The 23,251-nt window shown below is 32.1% G+C and overlaps 3 protein-coding genes across 3 annotated transcripts in view; 2 read left to right on the top strand and 1 right to left on the bottom strand.

Annotated features, from left to right (window-relative positions):
- The window catches only part of LOC133173001 (protein sprouty homolog 2-like), a 279,783-nt gene that overhangs the window by 52,676 nt on the left and 203,856 nt on the right, over positions 1–23,251 (top strand). The gene's annotated exons all lie outside the window — the stretch shown is intronic.
- On the bottom strand, positions 2,199–11,120 carry LOC133173978 (zinc finger matrin-type protein 2-like). The gene is made up of 6 exons (XM_061309037.1): positions 11,059–11,120; positions 8,522–8,674; positions 4,938–5,008; positions 4,694–4,767; positions 4,370–4,515; positions 2,199–2,575 (listed from the first exon to the last, which is right to left on the bottom strand). The coding sequence occupies exons 1-6, from the start codon at positions 11,074–11,076 to the stop codon at positions 2,441–2,443; spliced, it is 597 nt and encodes a 198-aa protein (XP_061165021.1). The 5' UTR covers positions 11,077–11,120; the 3' UTR covers positions 2,199–2,440.
- Positions 11,434–22,859, top strand: LOC133173977 (protein FAM114A2-like). Its single transcript, XM_061309036.1, has 13 exons — positions 11,434–11,540; positions 14,396–15,159; positions 15,294–15,381; positions 16,179–16,313; positions 16,499–16,725; positions 17,012–17,261; positions 17,501–17,659; positions 17,948–18,048; positions 18,271–18,336; positions 18,595–18,734; positions 19,935–20,007; positions 22,236–22,286; positions 22,479–22,859. Exons 2-13 carry the CDS (start codon positions 14,407–14,409, stop codon positions 22,566–22,568), a joined length of 2,133 nt encoding a protein of 710 aa, XP_061165020.1. The 5' UTR covers positions 11,434–11,540; positions 14,396–14,406; the 3' UTR covers positions 22,569–22,859.

Raw genomic sequence — 23,251 nt, 5'->3', positions numbered from 1 at the left:
TGACTATGATAAATGACTAAGAAAAAATAAATGTCAAGTGTTTGATTTCATATCAGTTACGCATCGAAATACACCCAGTACAACAGCTTTTGTCTTACTGTTTGGCACGATGGCAAACGTTTCTGCAACTTATACTTTAATATATATTATTATAGAAATTCAAGTCCAAGCATTTTGCTGGTACATCGATACTACAAAAACATATTGCAGTAAGACATTTTTTGTCAGCGTACCACAATATACCAGAATATCGGCTTTATTGCCCAGCCCTAACTGTGAAATTACTAATTTTAATGGGGTTTCATTTTCGTTGTTTTTGAGGTATGAAGAGACCCACAAATTCATGTCCACCAAGAAATGTTAAATTTCCTATGTATAAGCACTCAACAATTTTGCATTCACCAAATAAATCCCCATGAACCCCTATTTTTTCCTCCATCTACAAAAATTTGACCCCACAAAAATATGTGATTTTACAATACAGTATGTATAAACTTAGAATTTTTTTAAAAATGAGTTCAATATGACCTTATGTGTTATAAAACAAGTTATAAAACATCATTCCTCCAAGATGTATCAAATGACCAGGTTAGATGATCCTATTTCTTGGAAATCTTGAAACAATTTTACTGTGTAACAGTGTAATATATGAGATAATGTATGGCTGGACCAAGAATTGAACGTGGGATTCCTGCATCACTAATCAAGTGTTCCAGTCACTGAGCCACCCAGGCCGGGCTTGTACAGGCCAAACCACTTCATTCTCAAATCCTAGGTACAAGGCATCATATGTAATATGAAAGGAAAAAAAGTATGGAGGAACCGGGAATCTAACGCAGGACAACGGCAATACTAGGCAGGTGGTGAAAAATATTTATCATGAGATTTTTTCAGCATTACCTCAAAATGAATAGATATGACCTAATTAATTTGATAGAAGCCAATGAGAAAAATTTCATTTTCATAAAGAAATTAATATTTGGAGAAAAGCAATTGGTGAAAATATCCATAGAAATGTTCTATTGAACTTGATGAATTTTAAAAAATGCATATGACACCTTGCAAATTTTAAAGAAATTAATATAATATTTTTTAGACTTTTTCAAGGGGAGATAACACTAATAATTAACGATTAATCTTAATTAAAATGTTCAGTCCATACATTTCTTTACTTCATGTTGTTTGTTCTTACCATCTTTTAAACTCATTTTATATGCATTGCTTAATTTGAAAATCTACTGAAAGCCACAAATTCTCTCTATCATCCAATGAATACCTTAATTTTACAGAATTATTGTATAATAAGAGGAAGAATATATCAAAGAGTAACGGTTTTGCTGCACAAACCAGTGCATTATCTCATTTGATTAGAACTGAAAGAAACTTATGGCAAACTGTGAATCTATTTTTACGTGTTTTAACTGTAAACTTCACAGATAATAACTTAACAACTGAACTGTTGACATTTGTGCAGTGATATTATCATTCTGCTTACTAAGTCTTGTTTATGTCAAATTGAACATGTTTATGCTCTTGCGCTGAAGCTGTTTTGTTTATGTTTAGTACAAATCTCTTTTCTGCTTAAACTTCCAGTAAGGCGTGACATTCATAATTAGTGTATCCCAAATGGTGACCTAGATTCTCACTGGTTAAGAAATTAATAACATTATCAACTTTAGATTGTTGTTAACAAACGATGAGATGACGTAAGCCAAACCTCTTTACTGTAAGAAATGATGTAATTGGTTCCTTGTGTCACTCGTTGACTCTGACTCATTTTTATTCCATGTGTATTTCACCTGTGTATGAAAAGCTGTGTAAATTCCAGTATTGATGAGCTAATCCGGCAACCAATGAGAATCTAGGTCGATGAGAGACGCTTATTATGTATCGCCGAGAATGTCACGCCTTACTGAAAGTTTAAGCAGTAAAGAGATTTGTACTATTTCTTTTTAGTAGAGAATAATGATGTCATAATATGACATCATATGTGTATTGGCTATACCATGTCATGGGTCCTTAGTATATATATTAGAAAGTAAGATGAGAGTTTCTGTGAATAATAAACCTTTTATTAAGTGTTTTAATTAGCTCATTTGCATAGAACCTCTGTACCTAGCCTAGACTCGCTTGTGCAGGTGCTGCAAGTCAGCAGTACCTACAGTACATTTAACCTCTATTTAGGAAAACCAAAATGGTTTTTGACTTTACAAAATTTATTTTCACAATGAAAAATAAGCCATTTGTTTTGAACAGGAGCACATATCTTGATAACTTGGTTTCTCATGAAAATGTTATGGCTTTAAATATTTAACACATACAGGAAAGATTCTTCAACTTTTGTGTTCTTGTATGTCCATAATTTCTTCAATGACTGAACCAAACTAAAAGTAGTTAACAGTTGCACAGAAAATTTAGTCAAGTGTAAATTAAACTTCTGTCATTTTTTTGAACTTCCAAATCCTGAAAACCCCATGACTGCAGCCATATCAGAAGGACCCTCAGAATCATCTGGCTCGGCTTTCCTTTTTCTATCTTTCCTTCTCTCTTTCTTGTAGGCTTTTTGTTTCTCTTCCTGTTAAATAATTGAGTACATGTATTAATTTTTTTTTACTGTTGATGGACCCGCTAATGACAAGGGGGTTTTCATGGACGCCTACGTAACACATTTGAGGTTGTTTTTCCACTTGTCGGAAAGGCCCGAGAAGTTTCAATTGTAGGCCAATAGTCTGGATCATCTTGATGTTTGTCAAACGTTTTACTGATGGGAGTATTTAAAATGCAGTCAGGGATTCTGGTGGGTTTTTTTTTTGGCTCCATACGAGCGCATGAGAGAATTAAATTTTATTTTATTCATTTGAAGATAAAAATGGGTAATGCGCATTGTTTAATGAGATGCTGGTGGGCCTGAGAACCAAATTATTAATTTTTGAAGCCCTAATATTCAGGATCTGGTTGCACGAACATTAGTTATATTAACTTTCAGTTAGTGTCGTAACTAGCTGTTAAATTTTTAACGACGAGTTACGTAATTGTCAGTTAAAACTTTGTTGTTCGAAAGTCTATTAAAAATAAATTAGCTAACTCACATTTAATCGATGTCTTAAAGTTAACTCTCTGTTAAAATCGTTCTACACACGCATTTCCCTTACCTATGGTGAAATATTTCTGACATCATAATTAAAATGACGTCAGTTCATAAATGTTAATTTGCTAAGGTTATTTACTGTAAATGTAAATCTTATATTGGTAAAATATATTAAATATATTATTAAAGATAGTTACTTCAAATATGAATTTTTACATTGAAAGATGGTTATTTTACATGTAGTATAAACATTGCAATTACAAATTATGTACATGTAGTTTTCTGTATTAACTTCTAGCACATCGACTTTTGGGAGTGGAAATTGAAAATAATTTTGAAAAATCTCTAAAAAAAAAAGTGGGAGAGGAACACCCCCTCCCCGTTTTAAGTGCCTGAAGTTTGTGGAATTGAACGATTAATTTACTTTTCACTAACTTGTCTGAGGCTTACAATTTTTTAAAATGATGATCTTTTTTAATAAAATATAATGACATTGTATGCATAATCGGATAAAAAGAAAGTACCTACATCGCCACTCATATGGAATAATTTTGTCTTGTTGTTTTTTGCAGATAATATCGCAACATATATCTGCAATATACATGTATAATACAATCTTGCCTAAATTGAAATTAAGGATTGAATTTGCATGTTGCTCAAGTCAGACATTTCTATTATCTCTGTATAAGTTCTTCCTTCCTCGCAAACAAGTTTTGAAATGATAACAAGTTCGCGATTTTGATTTTAATGTTTAATTAAGTATTTAATGTAACTAGGTAACTTCAGTTAAATCTGTTAGTTAAATCAGAAAATTAATTAAGATTTAACTAATAGTTAACTTTTGTGCAACCGGTTTAACTCGCCATTAAATTTAACGTTGGGTTAATGTAAGGTTAACAGCCAGTTAAAGTTAACTAACGTTCGTGCAACCGGATCCAGATTTTTTAACTTGGAAAGTTACCTCTCTTATAAGAGGGTCAGTCCCCCTCGACATGAAAACTAGAGCCAATTCTTGAATTACTGTAAATATAGTTTTTTTTTCCTCACAGGGTCATAATTGGGCGGAATCACATTTTTCAATTCATGGATCAGTAATTTCACAGATTTTTTGGATTGCCATTGTATGTCTTATTTGTAGGTTAAACTGTGACAAATTTTCCCATAAATTTTGTGACCACATACATAGCATATATTAATCCCACATGGAGAAAAGTACATCATCAGTAATTTGAATCTTGATATCTATGATTTTAGAATTAAAAAAAAAAGCCGCTGCTGTACCTCCTCTTTTAATTCCTTTAATCGTTCCTCAAAGTCATACTCTTTCTTCTTCTCTTCCATTTTCTTTTTGTTCATTTCAAACCTTTTCTTCACTTGATCTAAAGATGATCTTTCTATTTTCATGGACATTCCCAAATTTCTCTGATCTATATAGGACATAATTTGAATGAATTAGTGACTAATTTTGAAACAACATTTGTGCACTGCTATCGACAAACAATGAATACAAAAGAGTAAATAGAACAAGGAAAAAAAAATTATATTTATCTTATGATACTAAGATTAATTTTATGATAATGATTGGATTGTCCTGAATATACTTACGTTTTTTCCCATTGATATGGTCCAAGAAGTTGATCGAGTCTTTAACAACACAATCACAGACATTGCAGTAGTACCTATAAAACACACCGACAAACGATTAAAAATCACAGTCTGAAGTTTTACTGACACCACAAAAATTTGATAATATTTTATTTTGTGATAAGTCAAACTTAAGGGTATTTTTAAATTCCCATCATTTTAAACAACTTAAATGAAAAATTAAATTTTATTTCATGTGACTTACCCTCCTTGTTGTGAGGCTGGAGTTGTTTTTGTTATCACCTGTGACCTTCCAAGTTTTGAATCTAAATCAACCTACAATAAAAGCATTGTGTATACTCATCATTTCCTTTTTCTTTACATTTTATTAGCATAATTAATAAGCAGTTTTTCCTTTAATACATAACTATTAACTACTGTAGATTCTTTATTTTATGCGAGTACTTAATATCGCGAAATGCTCCTTAGACATCAAATCGCAAGAACAATTCACAGCCAGGTAGAGATTTTACATGCATTTCAGCACCATATAAATAAAAACAAGTAAGAACAAGGTATGGTTTCAATACAAATCTTGCCCTGTGTTTTTCTTAAAAATAAAAGTGATGTAAAAAATTAAAACTCATGTTGTTTGAATTATTGAAATTCCATGCAGAAAGATCATACAAATCTTTTTTCTCACATGACCTTCCAAATGCTAATTGTGACATCATAAACTTGTGCATTTTCCCGTATTTTCTTAAAAAGTTGCAGAAGACATCAATTTTCAATGGAATTTTCTTTCAGATAATATTGTCCACAGGCATCGCCCACAAAGATTTTGAAATATGTGATTTTTTAAAGAATTTTACACAACATATCTAAAAATTAACGTGGGCGACGGCTGTGGACACTATTTTCTTAAGGAAAATAACCCTTGAAATGGGTCATTTTGAGGCTTTTTCTGTTTAAAATAGAGAAATGTATCAAATTAATGACGTAATATATCGAGAATGGTACTCCATCATGCTATATTCTTTCCTGATTTATTACAGTCATATACTCAACTACTATTTAAGCTAGTTTCAAAACTTTTTGAAAACATTTAATTTTTAGGGCACAATACCATACCTTCTTCTTTATTTTGCGAATGGTGCTTCTCACGAAATTATGTAATAATTTAAAATTCCTCGTGTATATTTGGGAATCTAAAGTATAATGTTTCTTAAGAGATAAAGAATAACATGAAAAAACTTTTTTTGACTGGATGTTTCTCATCATACATGTAAAAAGGGTGTTCTGGAGGTTGGAGTTCAATGTACTCCAGTGGAGTGTTTAACAGTGTAAAAATAAAATTTTTGAAATTATAAGTACCGGGTATGCAGCTTAATATGATAATTATTTGTTATACACCTGTATCATGGCTTGCTTTGCTTTCTAGCCAGAAAAGTGGTCATGAATAAAACCTGAAACTTTAAATTCACACATCCTGACATAAATGAGTAAAAATATGGTACCTATGCTCAGCCCCTTTTGATTTTTTTCAGTACTTTAAATTCTATTTTAAGAGGGCTGGGTGGTTGTGGCCATTTTCAGACCATACGTATTGATCTCCTTTAGAAGAAGAGCTCCATATAATAATAAATTTTAAAACTAAAATGTATGAAATTTTGTTTGCCAAATGATAGTTGACAGCTTAAAATATCATATCTAAAAAATTAAGTTATATCTGATGGTTAATTTGTTGACCCCCCAGCCTCCTTAACTATTTTTTTCTCTTGAAAATAAAGATTATCGGTATTGTTTTTAAAGTTAAGGTCTATAATTTTTCGAAGATGCTTTTTAGATTAAAAGATTTTACAGCAATAGATAGATGTATTAAATCTGTTTAGCTGTCAGGGGTCTATAATGAAAATTTATGTCTGTGGTTTCTATGAAATTATCAAATGAAAGTGTTAAAAAATTATTTTTTTAAAAAAATACCTACCTTCTGACCTACCCACCTTTAAAAATGTGGGTTGCAGTACATAAAAAAAAAAAAAAACAATTCAGGCCATCCTTAAAAAATTGTATGTTTGGAATTGCCGCCTGGGAGGTTTCAGATCCAGGAGGGAGGGAGGGAAATTATTTTTTTTTTTCAAAATTAAAGTTACATTAAAAATTGATGATAAAAATCTCAATAAGGAATGAACACACTATTTTCTGCCTTTTTTAAAAGGGTATCTCCCATCAACCAGGAACCCAGTTTTGCTCAGATCCTACACTTATTAAGTGATTGGGTGGCACATGTGGTAATAGGCCAAGAATTGATTGAATAAAAAAAAATCTTCTTATTTTTGATCAAAAAAAATTTTCCAGAAGGGGTTATTTTAATGAGGCGGGAGGCAATTCCAAACAAACAATAATTTTATTTTGGCCTCATGAAAATATTCATGATTTTAATATTTGATAGGCTCCACTTCCAGTTACAAGGACCAGATAATTCAACCCCAAGTTAAATTTACTCCCAAATACACTTCATCAGAAAAATTTTCCCACAGGTTCACTTTTCTAACCTAAAGGTACTTTAAGAAGATTTTTAAATACCTTGGTAACCCATAAAATTTTCACCGTTTCTTAATTATCTCCGACCCATTGAAAGAGGGTTGGCCCGCTGTCTGAATAAATTTGAATTCCCTTCACTTAGAAACACTTTATAACAAGAGTGGTTAAATATTGGCCCAGTGGAAAATAAATTGAAGATGTAAAATACAAGGGTTGTCCATAAAATTTGTGGACAGGCTTTAATTTTACACATAAAAACGTCATTTAATGAAATGTTAAATGAAAATTCAAAACATTAAATGTAATACTTAAGGTTTTGATAAGGAGGCATCTGAACCTGGAGCAATTGAAAATTGCCCAAAAATCAATTTTTCATTTCCAATTTCCTTTCCTCTATTTTTCATGATAAATTGCGCTAAAATCCATTAAAACTGTATTTTGATGTAAGTAAGTAATCTTAAATCAGATTGCAAATTAAATTTAATCACCCTTCTAATATGTTTCTGAAATTCATCATAGAATCCATAACCATGCCAGGTGGCACAAATGATTTTTGGATGGACATTTGAGTTTGGAGGATAATAAACGAAAGAGTAAGCCATCTTTATGGGCGTCAGAGGATGTTCGCAATGAGGTGCGCGACGTCATCAATGCTGATGGATGTCTTACGGAACGTGAAGTTTCTGAAAAATGTGGGATATCTAAAAGTAAATCACATGAAATCTTAGAATTAATGAGCTGCATATGACCCTGGTCTGCGTTTGATGGGTACCGAGAATTCTTACAGCTGATAATATGAAGGATGGGTTAACCCCCTCTAAAACTTTTTAAAGGATTTACCACAAGGATGGAGAAGATTTTCTAATATGCTGACTTGCACTTATGACATTTTCTTACACTGTCTCTGTGCTCCAGATGGAAAGAACAAATTTTTTTAAAGCTTGATAATTATATTTTCCAACAATTGCATTTTCTTAAAACTTTATAAACATTAAAAGTAAAGTACAGTAAGAATGTTATATTAAACCTTATTCCTTTTTCTTAACAAAAGCCTAGGCCCTGAAATAGAGGTTGTACACGAACTTTATGGACAACCCTCGTAGCTTACAGATGACTATGACAGACATAAAGACAGTTAGATGCCAGGCAATCTTTATTCAGAAAAGCTCACTTCAGCCTTTGGCTCAGATGATTGTATAAATGCCAGCGTATTATTACTGTATCATTCCTGGCATTTGATGAAATTAAAGCAACATTCAGATGACAAAATGCAGTTAGAAGTGTTTGGAAGCTATATTAAAATACCTTGTACTCTCTAGGTTTAAGAAGCTCCCTTTTCTGAGGGGGCTCTCTCAATTCTTTTTCCAACAATTTTCTCTGCTCCTCTTCCAATCTCTCCTGAGCAAGGCGTTCATATTCCTCTTTATCCCACTTACGCCTATGGTCTCCTGGATTTTTCTAAAAATTACAAAAACAGAATTTCAATTGTTGCAATATATGTATTGTAACGAAACCGAGGGTATAAGGTTATTACTTAATCAGTTAATCGTAGGCCCCTGTTGGTTTCTGGTAACTGGTCATGGTTGAATTGGTTGTCCACAAAATTTATACAAAATCAGAATAACGACCAATTTTTGGTCCACTAAATAATTGGCGAAATGACCAAATTTTAGTTCACTATAATATCTGCACTAGAACCGTGATGAATAACACGTTGTAAAGTTGATGATATTTATTAAGATGATCAAATGGTTCAGGTACAAGCACAATGGAAAACAATATAAAACTGTAGTTTGTTGGTACATCATTATTTGGTTAATACAAAGATGACGAACCAATGGTCAATCCAGGACGTTTCTACTCTATATGACTCTTCACTAATGATTTCGTAAACATAGACTTGGTACTGTTTGTACATACCACTGTCTTACACCCGAAGTATACGGAGTCGCTACCTACTGCAGACTGACTTCTAAACACAAAACAGCTGTCTTTTATAGACAAAAGTTGTTATGATGACATAGAAACATCAGAAACCAATAACGTCACAATTAATATCTGATTTGTAAGTTAGCGGGTTTTAACCACTAAAATTACTAAATAACGTTGTACCTATATAGAACATATACAGTATAATGCTTTGTCATTACAATACATAAATCAAATTGATAAAGTTCAAATAAATCAATTATTGTTCAATTCTTTCGTTATTGTTCATTGACAAATATTTTAGTAGTTTATATACATCGGGTTCAGGGTCCGTTTATTCGGAACTTGTCAACAACAGTTAATCCGAATTTCACAGGTAAACTTATCTGAACGTAACAGTATGTTCTCATATATATATATATATATATATATATAATATATATATATATATATATATATATATATATATATATATATATATATATATATATATATATATTATATGTACTAAAAAGCAATTCAAACTTTAACCAAGATAATACCTTTCATTTTTCAGCTCTTAGCAAAGAAAATATAATACCATATATAAATTAAAGACCATCTATGCATGCTATACACTACAAGAAAATGATTTCTTTTTTTTTTTTTTTGACAGTGAGAAAATTATATTGTATACAAGCTGGGTAAATATTGAGTTTATCTTCTTAGTTTTCAACATAGGGTACCTGGTATTTACCCCCTGGAAAAAATGTTTAATGTGGGTGGTTTCGCCCCGATTACCTGTTCGCTCTGAGTGGTTTTGCGCCCTTTCCCTGTTTGCCCTGAGTGGATTCGCCCCGAGTGGTTTTCTTCAAACATACAATGTGCTTGATGTTTATTTAAGCAAAAGTCGTTTGATTAATGAGTGTCTAGATTAATATAATTATTAAGCACTTTAATTAGATTCAGTTATGAGGTACAGATCAATACTAATAATTATTTCCAGTCTGATTTTCATGACAGATCTATGATCATACAAAATTTTTTTTTCAAAGTTTGATGCAAGTAGGTTTACTTCATTAAAAATGTAGTCAAATAGGTGTGCCATGTAGATCGCTTTAAATGTATACAATAAAAACCTTTTCAATAGCACATATGCAAAAACCACAAACATAAACATTGAAGATTTATTTGTCATAGCAAACTGCCAAAATACACACATGGAAAAATTTGACACCTTTTAATTACAGGTAACAGATATAATGGGGGCGAAACCACTTGCCGCGAAACCACTCAAAGCGAACATGTAATTGGGGCGAACCCACCCATTATTGTTATCGCCCGTGTTTATTTTGCTACATTGCCAATACAGAATATGGGACGAATTCTATTGTTAAAACGGGTCAGTAGGACAATATCATTTTAACGATAGAACGTTCTATCTAAGAGGAAGACTTCATCAGTCTATAGATTCTGGTTCAAAGTTATGTTGACCTGGTTCCAGTCACATAATCATTAAAAACAAATTTATAAAAGACAATTATTTTCTCGGGCTAGTAGATCTTTCGCAGGGCTGACAACTTTTACTAGCAGTCAGCCCTGCATGTCTGGCTTATTTTGCAGTGATGAGTTTCAAACACTGTGTTAGGAATGATTGAATTGATTAGGAATGAAAATACACTATATGGTCTCAATTCACTTGATTTTAATCAAGGGCAGATTAATCTTATTTTATAAAAATACCAAAGAATCATAACTCTTTAGTGTACAGTGGTGTATATTGGGTTCTAAACATGTAAACATAATCAGGATTGGAAAACTGCATGTTTGGAAAATCGAGATACATTGTATACACATGATTCATTTCAGTTTGAGCGTAGGTTTTATTAAATTTCGAAAATCTACAATTACTAAAAAAATCTCCATAATACAACCTCATAAGCACCAGCCATCTTTGTTTTGATTCAAGTGACTCGAATTTCCTCTGTTATACAAAATAAGTCGTACCTAAACTCACTTGAAATCATTCCCTTTATTGAGCCTTTTTTTTTTAAAAAAAATTTTTTTTGTCTCCATATGATCTAATTTCTGGAAAGATTACTTAATTATTTTTATCAAGAATCACATCAATAATTTTAACACATAACCAAGCTTTATTTATGAGGCATACGACTTATTCACGGAATACATTATTCAAAAATTTCGGCCTTGACCTTTATTTCTTTCTTACAATCTTCGTCTTACCTAAGTTTTTATTCGGAGAACCTTACTATAGGTAATTTAGGTGTCTGACAAACATTGATAAACACTATGTTGCTTTGAAGTTAGTGGAAATACTGACGTGTCAAGTATCAAAATTATTCCTATACATTTCTTGAGGAAAGGAAACTTAGCTTTGGTGGAGTCAAAGATTCTGGTAACCTTGATTTGACAGATTCTTCCTAAGATGATAATATGATAGAGCCTTTTAAAGACACTGTTGTCTTCTCAATATGAGAAAATTTTCCTTTTACTGTATTATAATTACTTGTGACTGAAATAATACTGTCATTATCAGAACTGTGGATCGCAACTTCCATGTATCATTGTACATCAATATCTTTTTTATTGTGATTCGCTCTAATAATATGTTTTGGAGACACCATATGTGCCATCTGCAATGACAGTGACTGTTATTTATGTTATGCATAATGCTACAATCTTAACTCTTCAATGATTTACAGTCATTTAGGGTATTCTGAATCACCCTGCATTTGGTGCCTCTTGGTAATTTACCTTATCGCTGTACCTCGCATGACATATGCATACATGTGACAACCAAACAGTCATTAACAGTATGGTTTATACTTAATATGTTGACGGTGCAACCGTTAGGGCGAGCGCAGATACCTTTCAGTTTTAATTTAGATCGGGCTCGTCAAACAGCATGTGACATTGCTACGTATGTTGCATTACCAAAACGAAGTCTGAACAGTGCTAATTTTAATCAAGAACGTTTGATCTACTATTTATCTGCTTTATATCCATTATATCAAGGTGATTAATTTTTGTCGAGTTTTTGTTGCTACCGCGAGAATGTTATTTGTGGCGAGATGCAATTTGCTAAGCATTATGGGACCACAGGTAACTGCGGAAAATAATTCATTTGGATCAATGTGTAAAGTCCGAATTTTCTCTTCGCCCAGGCGTTGCTTTAAATGCTCGCAGTGACGAGCGGCGCTTTGCGCCGCTCGCTGCGCTCGCTATTACATACTTATTACATACAAAAATAAAGAGGTAAACATAATGCTTTAATTAAAAAATTGATTATTTAATTCACTAACTTGCTATTATTTTTGAAGAAAATTGAATTAATTCCCACGTAGAAACATTGCACGGTATTTCTCATCGATGTGATGGCGTTGTTGGTGGATGAAATATAACCGTTTCTTGGGTTATTTTATAAGCTTCCTTGAGCATTAATTGTTTTTGTAGCCCCCTACATTTTGGGGTATTTCGAACCACGTGTGCAATACATGACCGCAGCCAAATATAAATTGCATACACATCACACTTGTTATATGTCAGATATTTTTATACTTACACTGGTTTTCTTAAATGCAAGGTGAATGAAAGTAGTGATTTGACTTATATGACTAGTGACCTTCATACACTAAAAAGGGGGTGTGAATATAACCCCTGTCAAAGTGGCTGTATCTAAGATAAACTCACCTATAAAGTAGATCTGATTTTTCATAGAACTGACATTCCTTTAATACTAAACAACCAGTTATAAACTTGTTAATAAATTCATTTACAGCCAAAATGTAAAAGGTGATTCGGAATACCCTATATGACTGTATCTGATATCATGGAGCATTATAGTAATGTAAACAGTCCTGAAGTTGCCAGGATCGAGTGTGCACTTTCTGGTGTATTGTTATGATATGACAACCAAAAGACAACATTGATGGATAAAAATATTCCAGAACAGAGTTCTCTTGAACCTTAGGGCATCAAATATTACAAAGCATGGTATATGTTTTTTTTTTTTATATAAACCTGAGGTCCAGTACAATCATTATATTTAGGTACGTAGCTTCAATTGTCTATGTAGCTTTATTTAGCTACTCCACTTTAGCGAGAATTTCTGGATGATGACCTTAGGCTGTTGACAACTTTATCTGAAAAATTTTGATTTGTTATTCCAAAGATTACTTATTGTTTTTCTAATCCTTTTCTCACATCAACTCACCCGAGACAAAGGCTCAAATGAGCCTCTCTGATGGAAGAGTGTCCAGTTTCCTCTGTGTGTCTGTCTGTTGTCTGTATACTTTTCATATTTTTGACTTTTTCTACCAGAAGCAGAGAACCATTTTCACACACATTACCAGTAATACACATGTAATCATAATCAACAATCAGTGTATATTTGAGACTTTAGATTTAACTTGAATGTAACCAGAATCAATAGATTTCTTTCAAAATTAATATCTCATGGTAAGTCTGACTTATATCATAGAAGATTTATAGTTCATGTACCACTTTGTTGATCGTATTTTCTCCCTTAAATATTGCAATGTGAAAATTATTTCAGCATTTTGATTTTTTTTTATTGATATTCATAACCAATTTAACAATTTTTATTTGACAAAGGACTTTAATATGTGCTATTTATTCTATTACAGTCAATAAAAATCTTTTTAAGGAACCAAAAAACATGATTGTAATGATCCACAAATGATGCAGTATTTACAATACCATGTAAACTCTAATTGTCTAAATATCAAACATCATTATCATTCAAACTGAAGCATTTAAAGTAAACATTTAAAAAAAAAATCTATGAACTTTGAAAACAAATTGCAATAAATCAGTTTTAAAAAAAAGTTGTGGCCTCAGAAGTTGTGTATAAAAAAGTAACATAGAATCAGTTTTTTATGCATGATATGAATAAGTTTGAATAAGATATTAGAAACCCGGGTCATAACTGACCCAGAATACATGTATAACAACAAATGAAAGAATGATTTATTATTGTCATAACTTAAAACCTGAAATACAAGTACATGGCTAGGAATAATAAAAAATTGATTTGTGAGGAAAAGGCACTTGTCAGGGTTAAGAGTAATCAAACCATATTTGTACCTTTATCAACAAATTTTGGTCATCTAAATAAAAGGGAGACATTTACAAATAATGAAGTACAATACAGAACAAAGCTATCATGGTGAAGAAAAAAAAGTAAAATGACATCTGAGATTAGAAATTATATTTATTATAATTATATAGTTTAGAAGAAGATGTCCGACTCCGAAGACGATGCAGCCTTTGCCAGTGCTGATGAAGGAGAGTCTGATCCTCCCCTTACCAGCCAACCAAGCCCACTCCCAGAGAAAGTAAAGGCAACAGAGGAGGGGGGTAAGGCTAGCAAAGCAGCAGGGGATGGAAAGAGTGAAGGCAAGACACTAAACGACAGTGACAAGAAAGATGACACTAAAAAAAATAGTGCTCCTAAAGCAAAGGAGATAGTTAAGGCTGAGGTCCCACCAGTTAAAAAACAGGAAAAAAAATCTAAGGGAGGAAAGGGAAAAAAGAAAAAAGGAAAGCAAACTAAAACAGAAACAGTGGTTAAAGATTCAGGAAAAGATTCTGAAAGTACCTCAGCAAAATCTGCAGGTGATTTGGAGTTACCTGAAAAGGATAAGTCTATACCTTTAGTGGCTACAGAACTGTCACAAGGAGAGCAGAAGCTGGAGATTGAAAGCTCAGAAATAAAGGAAAAATTAACTTTATCAGAACCCCCTGTTAGTAAAGCAGTACCACATGAAAACAAATCTCCAGAGATTGAAGGAGGTACCAATACAAAGAGTGAGAGCCAAAAAGAAAACAGTGTCACAGGGGAGGTAACAACAACTAATGTGAAGTCAGAGGAACACCAGTCTGCTGGTAAAGAGGAACACCAATCCACTGGTAAAGAGAGTCAAAAGACTGAGCAGGAAAAACACGAACCTAAGTCTATTTTGGACAGGTTAACACAGTCATCAAAGCAAAAGGTTTATCTTGTTTTCAAATTTAGAAAAAAAAATAGTAACTAGATGTTTATTATTTCATCAAGCTTTTAAAAATGGCAATCTTTATCAATTTTAGTCTATCTTAAGCTAATTCATACACATGTCTCTACTTTTAGTCTGAAAGTTGGGGTTCATGGGGAAATTGGGGATCATCTATAATGAATGTTGCATCTACCTCCGTATCAACATTCAGCAACCAGCTGGGTAAGTCATAGGTATTTTCTAATGATATGCAGCAGACTATTTAAAAAACACATACTTGATCATTTTCTTGTAATGAGATTGCTTTGTCTTTGTCCAAGCTTTTTGTATTGAGATTTTTTTTTTTGCTGATGGATCTACTGCTTTTGTTATAAAAACATAGGCATTTATTATTATATACCCGCTTGAAAAGTTATAAGTTAAATATCTGATATATTTGGAAAAGTTGTATAGTAATGAGGGTGTCTGTCCTTCCACCCTATGTCCTTCAATCTGTACAGCCTTCTGTATGTCACTATGTTGGTACGTCTGTAACACTCCTCCTATATCAATGAGTAAAATTTAATGACACTTTCACAGAATCTTTATTACATGGTGCCATTGTGCACCTTTTATTTTATGTTGTGATCAGACAGATATTTTTGAGTTTCAGATAGCAAGAATTGAACTTTGCCATTAACTCATATGGGAGTGGGGGTATCATTTTGTGAGCTCAAAGCTCACAGTATCTCTATTTTTTTTTTAAATTAATGTGTAATTACCTTAGGTGCATGTACTTATCCTAATTGAGGATTTTGTTATGGAGTCTTTGTGTCTTTACAAAATAGTGAACTAAAAAAAAAAAACGTCATGCATTTTTTCCTGTAGATGACAGAACATTAATATCTACTAGTAATTGGTTTGTGTGATTGGGGACTTTTGAAAAGCATTAGAAGGAGTTATGGAACTTGAATTGCTTTATTTCCCCCAGAATTCAACTATAAATTTGCCAGTGAAATAATTTATATTTTAACTTGAAGGTGAAGGATTTACAACGATTATGGATAGCATGGAAACAGCATTAGGAGCGCCACCTGTTGAAGAACTGTTGGAAGAGAAGGGACCAAACTCTCCTCCAGACACAGTGAAAATGGAAAGACAAGAAAAACAGGATGGTATTTTGAATTCATTTTACATTGAACCATTTTCTTATTAATAAAGATAATAGTTGACAAGGATTAGTGATTTTTTTAAAGTTCCAGTACATCTAGAATAAAATATACCACAGTAAGAAATTCCTTAATTATATATATGTATGCATCATATATTATAAAATGAATTAAACTCTGCTTGTGTGCAGAAACACCAACTCCCCTAGAAACTGGAAAAACAAAGAAAGCACCTGCTGTAGAGGAGGATAAGCCACCAACAGAACCTGCATCATCAGCCAGTGCTGCCAGTGGTAAAAGTGGATGGTGGTCAGGCTGGGGCATGTCTAATCTGTCTAACCTCTCCTCAGTGGTTCATAACACAACAAATATGGTTCAGAAGTCAGTCCAGAATACCAGTAATATGGTTCAGAAATCTGTAAGCAGAGTTCTTAAGATATTATACATATAGTCCATAAATATATCGACTTCACAAAAAATCATATCGACCAAGCACGATGTGCAAAGTTGATATGCTTTTCTGTGAAGTCTATATATCTATGGATTGAGCAAATGGAAGGACTACATTTGTTATACATGTATTATTTTCCACAAAGGCTACATTTCTTACATCATATCATAAAGGAAAATTGTCAAAATTTGAAAAAAATATAATTTTATTTTAATATAAGATACGTTATACCTTTTTTGACCCATTTTTGCAGAGTAAGACGTTGGTAACTGGGGGACTGGATGTGTTGGAAACAATAGGAAAGAAAACATTTGAGGTGATAAAAGATCATGACCCTGGACTGAGCAAGACACGAGAGTTTTTATTTGATAAGCGTGATAAGCCCAGTCTTTCCCAGATTTTACGCGAGGCCCAGAAGGAGGAAGAAAATAAAATAGAAAAAAAGAAAGAAGAAGATGAGGCCAGACTTACTAACTTTAAGGCCATGTTTGAGGATGATCAAGGTACTGAACCTAAATATCTTGTGGATGGTTCAACTATGATTTAAGAAATGCATTATAAGGATACATGTATATTAATTTATTAGTTTACATGTTGTATGGGTGTGTGTACATTGCAGTGTGATATGTTCTTGATCCTGAAATTTTTGAAATATTTTCTAGCATCTTAATACTGATAAAAAGTAGCTTAACATTAGGCAAAAAAAAAACTATTAAATTTTTTTCTGTACCTCTACATGTAGGTTATGCCCACCTGGAAGCCTTGGAGATGCTCTCCAATATGTGTGAGAAGACAGTGCATTCTTTGTTAGAGGACATGTCAGATCGTAAGCTGGACTCCATCAAAGCTGAGCTGATCCGCATCAAACAGGTGTTTGAAAGAATGCAAGAAGAAAATGATGGTATGCATTAGAAATTAAATATTAACAAGCAACAGTGAAATATTAAAAGGTGCAGACCATATTGCTTAACCATCCCCAAAGAAGGATTCTTTGGGGATGGTTAATTCTAGAACAAATTCAGAATGTCTTACTCACTTTTTTTTAGTTAAGATGCAATTTCATTTTATAAGTATATAGGGATGTATGAAATATATACATGTAATATTAAAATTACATAAGATTATATGAAGGGTGAAAATGACTAAGAAGTAAAAGACTTGAAGAAGATATTAATCTGATTCATTAAAGATGATGATGATAATGAAGACAAAGAACATGACTTTGGAAAGTTAGTAGCAGAACATCTGTCAGAAATTCATCTCGGGACCACTCCTGATAAACTCAATAAGGTAATGCATATAAGCTTCTTATACCAAAAAAAAAAAGAAAAGAAAAGAAAAGCCAAGCTCTTGGCCAAGATAATCCAAGATGTACAAAGAACTTTTTGTGATAATCCTGTAGAAAGATCGGATTAAAATGTACATTTTTACCATAATCACAATTTTCTGTTGGATATTCCACTTTCCCTAAGGAGAAATTAACTCTTTTTCATTAATGACTAATTTTTGTAGACACAAGAAAATATTCGAGAAACTATTGGCAAATATTTTGCCTCAGAGGACAAAATATCAGTCAAGGTAGTATTGTTTTTCCCCCAATATTTTCAGATTTATTATAAATATTATGTAGAACTTCTAGTAATCCTTTTGTTAAAGGCTCAGATTTTTAATTAAAAATTTTTAAAGTATGTAGATGTATTTTTATGTGATAGAAAGCAACATTTTAACAACAGACTAAAAGATGGAGTTATCAAAGAATTTTTTTAAAATCTAAATCTTGCAGCATTTTTGCCATCACTTTAGTAAGAAAGAAATCTTTCCACTTTTTTTAAATAGGAAATTCACCAAGCTGCCATTCAGGCATTAGCTGAGTTTACGTCAAAATCTTTGGAACAGTTCCATAAGGCTGGTGAGCTCATAATCCTACAGCGAGACACCAGCAAACACTGTGAAAGCAGGGCTCATAGCTTAGAGAGGTAGTTGTTGTTTTCTTTCTTTAATCATGCAGACATTGTTGTAAAGTATGTCAAGTTGCTCTGTCAAAATGGCATACTTATAACAGGTATTTTCTCCCTTCTACATATACAAGTTTGTATTCTGTTTGTTTTCTGTTAATACATGTACTAGGGTATTATATACATGTATGTATTGTGCATTTTTTTCTTTTTCATATGTCGCTTTGAAATTCACAGTGGCAGTGCTTAATTCCATTCTGTATTATCTTTAAATTTCTTTATTCTACTAATGTTACTTAAACAATATGATTTCTATAGATATAGATAGGAATTTAAGTAAAACCAAACTTCGATGCATAATATGCTGGTATACAAAAACAAAACCTGCAAATAATTTCATACAATAAATTTACCCAAAAAATGGGAAAATTTATAACTTCTTTTTATTATATCAATGCATCTCTTGTATTGTGTTTTTATGACATTATGAACTGTAATAATACAAATAATGACACTTTAACATATTTATAAAAAAGTTGTAGTTTAAAATACATATGATGTTGCTCTCCAAACACTAGAATGCAAAATTGGCATTAACTGTACATTTTTTACATCCAAGGTTTGACACAAATACTATTCCTAGGGTCCGAGGATTGTAAAAAGACTGTAGAACTAGTTGATTATCAATTGTGAATTATCCAATTAACTAGTACACTGTAAAAAATATTAATGAGAGATCGATGCACAAGGATGCAGAAATAAAAACAGATTTAATGGGATAAATTAAATCTGGTATCACTCCAAGTGTTCTTCTTGAAATAAACTTTAACAGAATAATCTTAAGATTTCTTTTTTAAAAATTGTAGGAAAATGTTGTGCATGTTCTGAGTAGTAGGACTAGAACAATAACTAATTATGTTGACTATTCTATCTTCAAAGTGTTAAACCCTGATGGCTTTGATCTGACTCAAAGTTAATTTCACCCTCTTTAATTGTTTTTGATACATTTTAATAATTTCACATTTTTTTAAACAAAAATTTGCTACATTTTAATGTGATTTGTTTTTTCTATTCTTCTTTACATTTGCTAATTTCATTACAGAATGCTTTACATGGCTTTATTCTGTCATAAAGATAGAAAATAACTGCATGGAATACTGTATATGTTTATATGGTATATTGAAATTTTTATTACTATAATTGTTTATTATTAATTTACAGATTGGCCAAAGTATTGAGCACGGAAGTTGGTATTATAGCTACAAAGTTTTGTCACTGCTTAAATAAACTAGATGTAAGTATCAATTTAAATGCACATTTAGTCACTTCTAAGGATAACCAAAAAAAAAATCTAAAAAAAAAAAAATAAATGGTGGCTTCATGTTAAGCTCTTCTAGTAAAGGACCCAAATAGGTTATGCAATAGTAAGGTATCTATCATTGCCTGTTACCAATTTTTCAAAATAATAATTCTACTAATTTTACTATACCAGTACATGTAGTTGAAGTCCATGCAATTTCAATAGAACTTTGTAGACAAGTAGACTAGACTATATAATTATATAGATATGTAATTCTGTATATCATTTCTTGATTTTGATGACCAGTGTTGCCATAGTAATTAAAAATGAAATTTCTTTGTAAATGCTACTTCTACAGTTTAGTCCAATTTCAATAAAAATATGCTATTAGAATAAAGAGATACATAACACAGTATAATTTGGTTTGGAGTTGCAATTGTTACCAAAAATAGAATAATGCTGGATTTTTTTTTCAAAAAACTACTCATCATACTGTTTTTGGTACACAAGTAAAATAAACCCAAGGATCAGAATTCTATTTCTTGGCTCTTCTGAGCTGAAGGAATGTGGACCATATCTCAAGAAATCTTGGACCACTTTTTATCAGATTTGTCACAGAGTAGCTTTGGCCCAAGGGCTTTCATTTATACTAAAAATACATGTAGGGATGTGACCCTTAAACAAGGGGAGATAATTAAAAAAATAAAAACAAAAGTAGTGGTTGCAAAGAAATCTTTTTCTCAAGAACCACTTGGCAGATTATCACCAAATTTATACATATTAAAGGAGGAGAATATGTTGTTGATCAAAAAATATTCAAGGCATCACCCTTGGGCAAAGGGTGTGGTCTAAAGATCACTTCAAAGTGACCTAAAATGATATTTTGTTAAAACTTTGATATTTTACCCCCTATAAGGACTAGGATCATCAAATCTTGTCAGTTGATGCATCTTAGGACCTCAAAATATGTTGTCACAAAATTAGGTCACCGTGAATTGTTGAATTTTATAGGTATTCATTTTTAAATTGTTTTAGATAATATCTTAAACAAGATAAGGCCTAGAATCATCACACTTTTTCAGTTAATGCATCTTGAAAGTCTCAGCATCTAGGAATGAGAAAGTCTCAGCATCTAGGAATGAACAAATAGGTCACAGTGGCCTACTTTCTTAATTTGTGGCTATTCACTTTCAAAGCATTTTAGTTAATATTTCAATTCAAATTCTAAGAGACAGAGAATCATCAAATGTCAGTTGATGCATTTTAGGCCTTAGGATTACTCCAACATGCTAGAGATTCACGGTGAGATACTTTTGACTTGTTGCCGCGTAACAAGGTATATAAGGAGCATAGGGATGTTAACCGAGGCTCTTACTAGTAGGAGTAGCCTTAGGATTTGACAAATTTATGGCATTTTAAAATCTTTTTATTTATACATTTTGAAAACTATAATTTGCAGAGTCAACTAATCTTATAGAGTAATACATCTTAGAGCCCAAGATGTGTCCATTAAAAGAGGTCACAGTGACCTACTTTATCATTATTAATTGTCAGATCTTTATATCCTTGATGAGGCATATGTTCATCAAAACTTGTCAGTTGATGCATTCTTAGGACCTTAGATATGTTGACCCAAAAGTAGATCACTGTGACCAACTTTTTTGAATTTAGCAGCTATTCATGTTCAGATTGTTTTAGATGCATATCTTTGAAATTGTGAGGCCTAGAATCATCAAACCTTGTCATTTGGTGCATTTTAAGGCCTGATAGTATGTGAAACAAAAAGAAGGTCACAATAAACTACTTCCTCAATTTTTCAGCTGTTCATTTTTAAAAAAAGTTATGTTATATAGTTCAAATACTAAAAGGCTTAGAATCATCAAACCTTATCAGTTGATGCATCTTGGTGCCTTAGAGCCCAGGGATTTGCCAATTCAGAAGTAGGTCACAGTGACACTGTTGTGCAATTCATGAGAAGAGTGGTTCTAGGCCCTTGGCTTCTTGTTTGTGTTGCCATTGCTACTAAGGTCAAGTCCAGGTGTCTTTTTTTTCTCTTCCTTTTTTTATACAAACCAGTAGAGCTACAGTCTCATCAGAATGGTTTTGTTTGTAGCCAGATAGTGATTATCTGGTATAGCATCATTTCAACACATCATTATGGAAAATAAGGACAAAAAATAGGAGTCATTCCACGTTTGAGAACATTGCTGTTTTTCTTGTAGGAGAATGAAAATCCAGATATCACATCAGTGGTAACCAACATATACTTGGAGGTATTGTATGCCTATATATATTTGTTAAATTTATACTTTAGACAACCTATGAGAGGATTGTAGTCAAAATTTTGTTTGCCATTATGATTGCTGTAGATCCAATTGTCACAATAATTTACACACAGGGACATGTTTTAATTGTGTAGAGAGTTAAATTATTCAGAGATGAGAGTGACTCTTCATTCTTTTTAGGCCTCCAACAGCACAATGTATATACAGGATGCCCTTCAGCTTCTGTTACCATGCCTACAACAATCAGCAATACAGAGGTCACTGACATAGCAAAAAAACTGTGAGGGAGAGAGAGGGAGAGAACGTGGGTAGGGGAAGTGACATTCTATAGTCAACCAAAAGGCAAGAAACAGGAAGGGGAGGGGCAATGAAACAAAAGACATTCTTCAGAAGTTTTCGAATGGGGAACAGTGGAAAAAGAACATTCTACATGTACATTGGAGCAGTTATGATGAATCATATACATAAATCCAGAAATATTGTCAGGAAATTGGCAATAATCTTTGTGAATAACACTCAATTTGCAAGAAATATAATTTGTAAATAAAGGTATTAAATTATTGTGTATATTATTCCTGTTTGCAAAAACCATGAAGCATATCAGAGAGTTTTCAATTCTTAAAAGAGAAATAAATACAAGCAGATTTTTTTCATTTGTCTTTTATTAGGAAATATAGTGTATATTGTTTTGCTAAAAATATTTTCGAGGAATATAACAAGACAAAATTTGTAAGTCTTTTCTATTGATATGTATCTTACACTAACACTCTAATATGCCCGTGTAATATCGTGTTACATAAAAATAACCTAGGAAATATGGGGGGAAAAAAGGTCCAATCTATGAAAATGTGTACAGTAATAGAAATTGCACATTATAATATATATATATATATATATATATATATATATATATATATATATATATATATATATATATATATATATAATATTAT

The sequence above is a fragment of the Saccostrea echinata genome, unplaced genomic scaffold (assembly GCF_033153115.1).
Source record: "Saccostrea echinata isolate AGI-Se365-2 ecotype Australia unplaced genomic scaffold, CSIRO_AGI_Sech_v1 ptg000056l, whole genome shotgun sequence".
In the NCBI taxonomy this organism is placed as follows: Eukaryota; Metazoa; Mollusca; class Bivalvia; order Ostreida; family Ostreidae; genus Saccostrea; species Saccostrea echinata.
The sequence above is the reverse complement of the archived record's forward strand: the minus strand, read 5'-3'. Positions and strand labels throughout refer to the sequence as shown.